Below are 8342 nucleotides of genomic sequence, written 5' to 3'. Positions count from 1 at the left end.
CTTCTTTCAAGGTCACTAATTTACATTGCCTCTTAAGTCTCTGCTACCAATTTCTCTCCTCACTTCATGTCCCTCCCTCACACAGATGAGAGCTATTACTTTTTTTCTACCACCAAGTATACTAAACTCCTTGCTTTCCCTCTCATATATCCTGCTTTCTTTTCTGATAAATTTGATAAACTCTTTTTTGAGCCCAGTACCCCAAGTTTATCTGCCATCTAATTTCCCAACTTCCTGTTATAGCAAAGTGTTCTGAGTTGTTTTTATTTTCTGGCTCCAAAATCTCACTTCCTATTTTCTGCTCAACCTACTCCAATTGGGTATTTATCCCCAATACTTCATCATCATCATGATTTTTAACAAGGTTGCTGTAATTATTGCAAAAATCAATTACTGTTACCATATTAGGTTTTCCTGCATCATTTGACATAGTTGACCACTCCCTTATTCCTTTTGATTAATGTTCGTATATCTTTTCCCATCTTTTAATTTCAACATATTTGTACTCATATGTGCTTCTTGTAAGCAACACATAACTGGATCTTATTTTTAATTCAGCCTGATAATCTCTGTCATTTAATTGGAATATTCAATCTTTTTACATTTACAGTATTTACTAATGTAAGAATTATTAATTATGTAACTATTAATATATTTGGGTTTACTTTTTATAAATACTAATGTAGCATAAATGATATCATTGCATTTAAGTCCTACCTTACTGTTACTTGTTTCCTATTTGCTCATCTCTTCTTTGCCTCTTTATTTTTCCTTTACTTGCCTTTTTTTGGATCAATCAAGATTTTTATTATTATATTTTATCCTCCACTAGCTTAAAACATTTTTGTTTTGAAATAATTTCACACATATGGAAAAACTTAAGGGTAGTACAAAGAACTCCATTGATTCTTGCCTGAATCAATTACTATTGTGGTGGTTCCAAGATGGTGATTTTCTAACTCTGCAATTATTTCTATATTTATTAGTTGTTCTATTAGATTTTGAATTATATATTGTTTTATTTCAGTTGTTACCCTAAATACTTCAATATGTATCTTTGACTTATTACAGTCTGCACAATGTCTGAATGAATATAATAACCTTTCAACACTGTAATACCTTTTCCCAATCTTTGGGCTACTGTTGTTATATATTTTCTATGTGTTTCTAACTATGTTAAAACCCCACAAGGCAACATTATTATTGTTGCTTCAAATAGTCACTACTCTTTTATATATTCCCCTACCTCTTTGGTGCTTTTCACCCTTTCTTTTATTTCATGCTTCTTTCTAGGATAATTTTTCTTTAGCCTATAGAAATACTTTTAATATTTCTTATAGGCTTATGGTAATTAATTAAAAATTTTTTTGCCTGAGAAGTCTCTAGCTGTAAAGTGTGAAGAATTTGTTCACTGGAATGGAATGCTAGGTTGGCAGTTTTTTTTTCTTTTAGCACTTTAAAGATATTGTTCTGTTTTTTTCCTGTCTCCTTAACTTCTACTGAAAGTCAGCTTTAAGTCATCTGAAGCTAATGTGTCCTTTTTATTCTGGCTATTTTAAATAATTTGTGTTTGGTTTTCAACAATTCGAGTGTATGTCTGGGGTGGCAGCTTTCTTTGTATCTACTTTCATTGTGTTCACTGCTTTTTGAATCTGTGGACTGATGTTTTTCATAAATTTGGGATAATTCTGGACACTATCTTTTCAAATGTTACTTCTCCATTCTGCCTGCTCTGAGATTCCTATTATACTTATTTAAACTTTTGACCATGTCCCAACTCTTTTCATTCTTATTTCTGTCTGTGCTTCAATTTTGATATTTTCTAATGACCTGTTCACTGTCCTGACTTCTGTCTCCAGTGTATCATCAAATCCATCCAAGTAAGTTAATTTCAAATATTGTATCTTTTAGTTGTAGCTTATCCACATGACTCTTGTTCATAGGGTCCAATACCCTGTTGAAATTCTCTATCTTTTCATCCATTTTGTCCATCTTTTCTCTATTTTATTTAATATTCTTATCAGTTATTTTAAGGCTCTTGTTTGTCAGATCCATCATCTGGATTATCCAAGGGGCTGCTGCTATTTATGTTTTCTTTAGATTATTGGTCATTTTCTTGCTTTTTTATTGGAGGCCTAACATTGTATATACAAGAACCACATAGGCTACAAATGTTATTGTTCCTAGAGAATTTCCTCTTTCTTCTGCTAGTAGAAAGGACTTGGGACCAATGACCTTAATATAATCAGGGGCTGAGCTGGGTTGCAGTTTTTCTAAGAGTTGGTCCACCCCTGGTTCATGTCTGTCATTCCAGGCTTTTGACTGACGGCCTCGCAGATCTGTCTCCTCCGCTGGGAAAGAGAGCAAGAGAGTCAAGTGGGACCCTGGAGGCTTTGAATTTAGATCATTAGCCACCTGCCCCCCACAGCTTCATTCAATACGAAACGTCTTGAGGGTAGATCGATTGTAACTCCTGCAAAGTCCTTCTCTCTAGGACTTTGTCCCCCAAGGCCCATAGGATTGTGAGAGGTGTACTTAAATCTCCGAAGGCTTTTCAAACTTTAAAAGGCTCCAGCCCGGTCCCCAGCCTCCAGCACCACTGTAGGGCTCAGCAGATGCCCAAAGTAGAAAACTAGTCAGAAGCCTGGGACTCCTCTAAGTTTCCAGTTTGTTGTACCAACCCCACATGACACCAAAAACCCTTTTCCCTGGAAGAGTCCTTTTCCCCGGCCAGGCCCAATTCCCACCCACACTCAAAACTGGCAAGTATCTAGAGGTGAAAACAGCCAGGGTCATCAGCTCATCTGGAAATAGCTTTCCTCTCTGGAATTTTGGTCTTGTTGCTTCCCAAGCTCTTCGGTGGCTTTAATCAGGATTTCTGCAGTGATTCTCTGTTTTGCCCAGTCGTTACAGCTCCACGGCGCTTAGAGCTGGAGGTCCCGCCCCCTCAGCCTGGGGTCTCCTACACCGCTTGTTGCTCCTTTCGCCCTGGTTTTGCGGTGTTGCCTTCCTTTTCCCGACCTCCAGAGATCACGGCTAGACTTCTGCTCTCTGTCCTCGATCAGGTCATGGTGATAAATACTATCTGTGCACTGGTGGCTCCCAAACCCGCACCCCCAGCCCTTAACCTCTTGGATCTCCAATCTGTAAATCCAACCACATTCTTTGTATCTCTGATCAGATTCTTAGGAGAACTCTCAACTCTAACATGGCTGAACCATGAGGCCAGTGGCCCAAACTCACTGCTACCTCCGTAATAAAGGCAAACTAGCCACCCGTTTCCCCAGCCAGTTCCTCGCCTGCCTCTTCTTTTCCTCGCGACCCATGTCCAGTCCGCTAGTGGGTCTTCTGGGCCCTACCTCCAGACCACGTGCTAAATCTGAAGGACCCTCACAGTCGCCATGACTAAAAACCTGGTCTCTGTCCCCTCGTCTCTTTTCCAGGCCGCCAGCAGCTGTTCCAATCCCCGGCTTCCCCTCTGACCTGCCCCCATCAATCCTGCCTCATGGAAGCCAGGGTGATCACCGGTTTCTCGAGGTTAAATCAGATCACCTCACTCACTTTCCTTATATAAAACTCTCTGAAGACTTCTCAATCGTTAACTAGTGTGAGACCCAAACTCGACTCAGGCTCTGCATGATCTGCCCCTGCCGACCTCTCGGACCTCAGCTTTCCCCCCCCTGCATTCACCACACGCCACCCACCCGACTGGGCCCCAAACCCTCTGACTAACTCCCACTCGAACTCAGGGACCCTCCAGCGCAGACAGCTCGTCCCCATTTCAGTGTGTTCATCCTTGCCATTCCCTCTGCTTGGAATACAGCTTTCTTTATTTCTTCATTCTGGTATTTACAAATGCCACCTTCTAGAAGGGTCTTCCCATCTCAGTGAGCCCCACCTCTATCCCATCACTCCCTATTATGTTACTTCATTTTATTTTATTAATTTCACTTAACAATATCCAAAGTCCTTTTAAAAATATATTTGTCTTCCTCATCAGAATTTAAGCTCATTGAAGGCAGGGTCTCGTTCTGTCTTGCTCACTACTGTATCTCTCAAATCTTGCATATACTAGATAAATATTTATGTGTTGAATGCCTTCTCCCTTAGCTCACACCTATTTGGGGAGCAGGGAATATGATTTAAGTTTGGTTTTCCTCCTCCTGGACCCAACAGTACCACCCACCTTGTAGAGACAACATTAAAGAAGATGGAGACGTCCAGCCTCCCTAGTGAGGTGTTCAAGATGAGCCACTTCTAGCTGCCCCAGCACTGCAAATCCTCTGGACAGTGTTTATCGGACAAACCCACTGCTGAAGAGGGATGCAGGCAGTCCTGGCCTCCATGCCCTAATCACCCACGGGAAAAGCACTCCAAACTGACTTTGCTCAGTGCTACTGGTACATGCAATGGGGCTGAGGGTAGAAAGGGCTACAGAAATGAGCACTAAGGTTACGGTTAGGGTTTTTATTTTCTCTTACTATACTTTGTATTGCCTCCAAAACATAATTGTTTTAATAGTGTTAGAATCCCATGAGGCAAAGCTTCCAAAGACTTATGGTTTCTCAATTCTGAGTAATTTAACTTGAATAAAGATTCATCAAGGATATGCCCGAGCATGGGACTTTACCAGCTGCAAACCATGAAGTCAACATAGTGTTTTCATTATGAACACTTTGTTTTTATGAAATTATAGAAGATACCAGCATGAACTGCAGTAATAATGGTAAAGTTTTGTGACTACAGACACATACTTATATGTGTATATAGGTGCCTGGTAGTGCTACAAAATTTATTTCTTACTGTGGGTCAGTGTTTTCAAAGAGTGAGGAAGTCACTGGTCCAAAGTATTACTTTCATATATTTTTATTCCATTCAAAACAAAATTTACACTCATATAGAATACACTTACTTCAAATTTGATGGTATACAAAATTAAAGTTTGGATATTTAATCCAGAGTTTAATATAAGTATTATCTTGTGCAAGGCAATTTCTTTCCTTTAATCAACAACATATTAAAGTGTATATTATTCTGGAAGCAAATCATCTCCTAACTCTTCATCAGCAAAATCGTCCTCGTCGATTCTCTTTTTGGCTGCAGTTTTTGGTCTTTCCATTTGAGGTCCAAGTGGATCCACATAGGAGGCATCTAGGTTTCAAAATAGATGGTTACATTAGAGTAATATAGAAGGACAAAACAAACGTGAGACCAAGTAGTCTCCTAATCACAACTGAACTCAGAGTGAACAGAAATGCTCTCCGAAGTCATTTAAAGTTTTGTCTGGATATTTAAATCCTTAATAATGCCCAGTTATACATTTCGCCATCTCACCAATCTTCTCCATTCCTGTTAAGCCTGTAGGAACTGAGTGGGGAGCACCGGCACTTGCCTATTTCTTTGTTACTGCTACTTTCATAAGGTTCATTTGTCCCAGGTAAACCTCTGAGTTTGGCACTTAGTCGTTCACCTTTACTACTGGCACTATAGTTCTGGCCACTATCTGAAAACACAAAAATAAAAATGCATTTGTTTATCATGGTGAGAAAACATAACACTATATTATGATTCTTAAAGCATACTTATTTGCCAAGAAACAGGCAGGTTATTTTATTTGGAGGCCAACTTCTGAGGGATATAATTTATTTATTTTTTCTGAAATGTAAAAGAAATCTCTTGTTGGGGATCTATAATGTAGATAAAACATCACTTATTATGCATTTATATGTATTCATTCAAATGAATATATAACTTAGCAAACAACAAAGAGCAACTGAAGCAAAAACAAATAGGAAGTCATAACATCAGTATGTGCTGCATCATTAGCCTCCTATCAAGGCTGGTGAGTGGCCCTAAATCTGTATCAAATGAAAAACAGCACAGGAGGCTGGGTAAGCATATCCCATGGAGGAGAGAGCCTAGATCATGCAACTGCTTTCTTCAAATATTTGAAAAATATTCATATACAAGTAGACTGGTTTTGCCCTGTATAGCAAGTTTTGGCTTAGTAGAAAGAAAAACTTTAACAGAATTATACTGCCCAGACATGGAGCGGCTGCCGTGGGAGATGATGCAGTCTGCCTCACTGACGACATTCAGGGAGCGCTGAGCACCCATATTGGCAGGAAACACTAGTAGTACTCTTTAACCCTAAGTTCTGCTGCTATACTTTCTAAAGGAACCACTCCTCTAGCCCCAGTTTTTATTTCTTCCCCTCAAAATTCCTACAGTTGTTTTTTTCTATTTATGGGGGCTTCACTTTTGATGAGAGTAGTCCCCTGATATATACTGATCATTTATTTTCTGAGTATACTTTATATTTTAGTAGTTTATCGGTAATCTCTGACAATAAATAAAAGCAAGATGACCTTTCAGAATCCCACGTTTTAAGGGTGGTCAACTGAACCAAAATTGTAAGTCCTCACTGGGTTCTTATCAAAGACACTACCATTCCCCCCCATCATTGATATTACTGGAGTAAATAAAATGCCTTAGTTTAGTGCATTGAATGTGTCTACAAATTTTTGGTGTTTTTTTTACTGTTTTGCTCTTCTCTAATTTTTTGTTACAATTAAGTCTATTTCTTTCATAGACAAGTGTAAATAGGTATCTTTTAAAGAGCTTGAATGAGCTCAGGTCAGAAAGTTTGAAAAACATAGCTCTAGGCAATTTCTTTTACTTCACTTTTCATATAGATATAAGTTAGCTATATGAATAAAACAGAACACTGATTTCTCCCTCAGGCATCCAAAGCCCTTCTGAAATCCTAATGTGAAATGGAATTCCAATCTGGTGGAAAGAATAAGCCTTTAAAAAATGAAAATGACCTCAGAAAAATTTCAAATGTCCAGTTTAAAAAAGACAGCTACAGTTTTTAAACATTTTCTATTATAAAGATCAGTGAAGGACATATTGTGAATATTTTATCATTTTCAAAATCAATTTTCATGGAGTAACGCTGCCATAAATGAGCAGGTGTAGACGGATATATAAGCATTTGTAAGTCTGGGTGGGTTTTATGCCTAAATAATAAAACAAGTTATTATAATCATTTCACTATACCAACGATTACTATTTCCTAGAGGGAAATTAAATAAAAAATAGGTTCAGAAAATGAGAATCTGAAGACCAATTAAAACATCCAAATGATATTTTTATTTCCTATAAGAAAAATATTCAAATCAAAGAATGTAGAGTAATAAGGAATCTTGAAACTCACCTATACCAAAAAGAGAAAGAATACTTCTATAAAACTAACAATGTATAATTCCCAAAGTAAAAAATACAAATGGTCAATAAACATATAAAAAATGTTTAACCTTACTTAATCTTAGGAACATATTAGGTGAAAAAAAGCAATACTAAATACTGAATGATACCATTTTTAGAAAGCTTAAGAATAAGCAAAATTAAATACATTGTTTGTATATATAATAGAACTGTATATGAAAAGGCAAGAAACTGAAAAAAAAACCCCTGAATACATGTAAGATATAAAGCTCATTATGGTTTTCTGTTGGGGAGACAGGAGATAGAATAGGAAAAGCACACAAGGTAGGCACAACAGTAATGTTCTGGCTCTAATGTTTTATGACAGCTTCATTAATTTTAATTTTATATGCTTCATAACTTAAGATTGTTACATAGATCCTTTTTTAGATATCAAATATCACATAATTTGAAATGTAAGATCCTAAGTATAAGATTCAACATTGCTTATTAAAATGTCCAAGATTTAAAAAATATTGGGTTAATAAGTGAAATGAACATATTTTCTGAGATTAACTTGTTTGTGTATATCAAGACTTAAAGTTTCGCAGTCAGCAAGCCAATCGAATAGGAAGCCCAGGAGTTCTTCCCCCACAAAGACACCAACTTAACAACACACAGTCCAGAAAACCTTTATGAGAACTCCAGAAACGAGTTAGGAAGTTGCTGTACTCTAGGCAAGCACAAAGCCAAGAACAACTGCATTGAAACAAGTGAGAAAAGCCATTGCATTTCAACTGTGTCAGCCCCACCCCAAGCCAGGACAGCTTGTGGCTGAAGAGAAAAAGCCCAACTTGAAGTTCTCCCATGGGAGGAAAGACAGGAGTAGAATATACATCTAACATTTTGTTTTTTCAGGGAACTGCCCAAGATTGATTTCTATCTTCACTGACTTGGAATGCTGATGAGAAACCAGCATCCTTTGGATGCCTGAGAGCTACTAAGAACAACAGAGAGCTCAGGGGCTTGCTGCAGTGCCAGAGCACCTCCCCAACAGCGGACAGAAACTGGCACGGCTTGCTGTGATAAAGGGGAAGTGCCCAGCTCAAAGGTTCTTTCTCAGCAGGAAAAGA

The 8342-nt window shown here is 38.0% G+C and overlaps 1 protein-coding gene across 6 annotated transcripts in view; it reads right to left on the bottom strand.

Annotated features, from left to right (window-relative positions):
* Window positions 1-4848: 4848 nt before the first annotated feature.
* The window catches only part of IFT88 (intraflagellar transport 88), a 159352-nt gene continuing 155858 nt past the window's right edge, over window positions 4849-8342 (bottom strand). For 3 of the 6 annotated variants that reach the window (XR_012126315.1, XM_073224637.1, XM_073224681.1), the window contains 2 exons: window positions 5393-5503; window positions 4849-5151 (listed from right to left, as the gene is read on the bottom strand). Coding sequence is in view for 5 of the 6 variants with exons in the window: in XM_073224637.1 (XP_073080738.1) it covers window positions 5030-5151; window positions 5393-5503 (233 nt within the window). In the remaining variant the exon portion in view is untranslated. Of the gene's footprint in view, window positions 5152-5388; window positions 5504-8342 lie in introns of all 6 variants that reach the window. The other 3 variants (XM_073224712.1, XM_073224756.1, XM_073224886.1) reach the window with 2 other exon arrangements.

Source organism: Manis javanica, chromosome 1 (assembly GCF_040802235.1).
Source record: "Manis javanica isolate MJ-LG chromosome 1, MJ_LKY, whole genome shotgun sequence".
Classification (NCBI taxonomy): domain Eukaryota; kingdom Metazoa; phylum Chordata; class Mammalia; order Pholidota; family Manidae; genus Manis; species Manis javanica.
The sequence above is the reverse complement of the archived record's forward strand: the minus strand, read 5'-3'. Positions and strand labels throughout refer to the sequence as shown.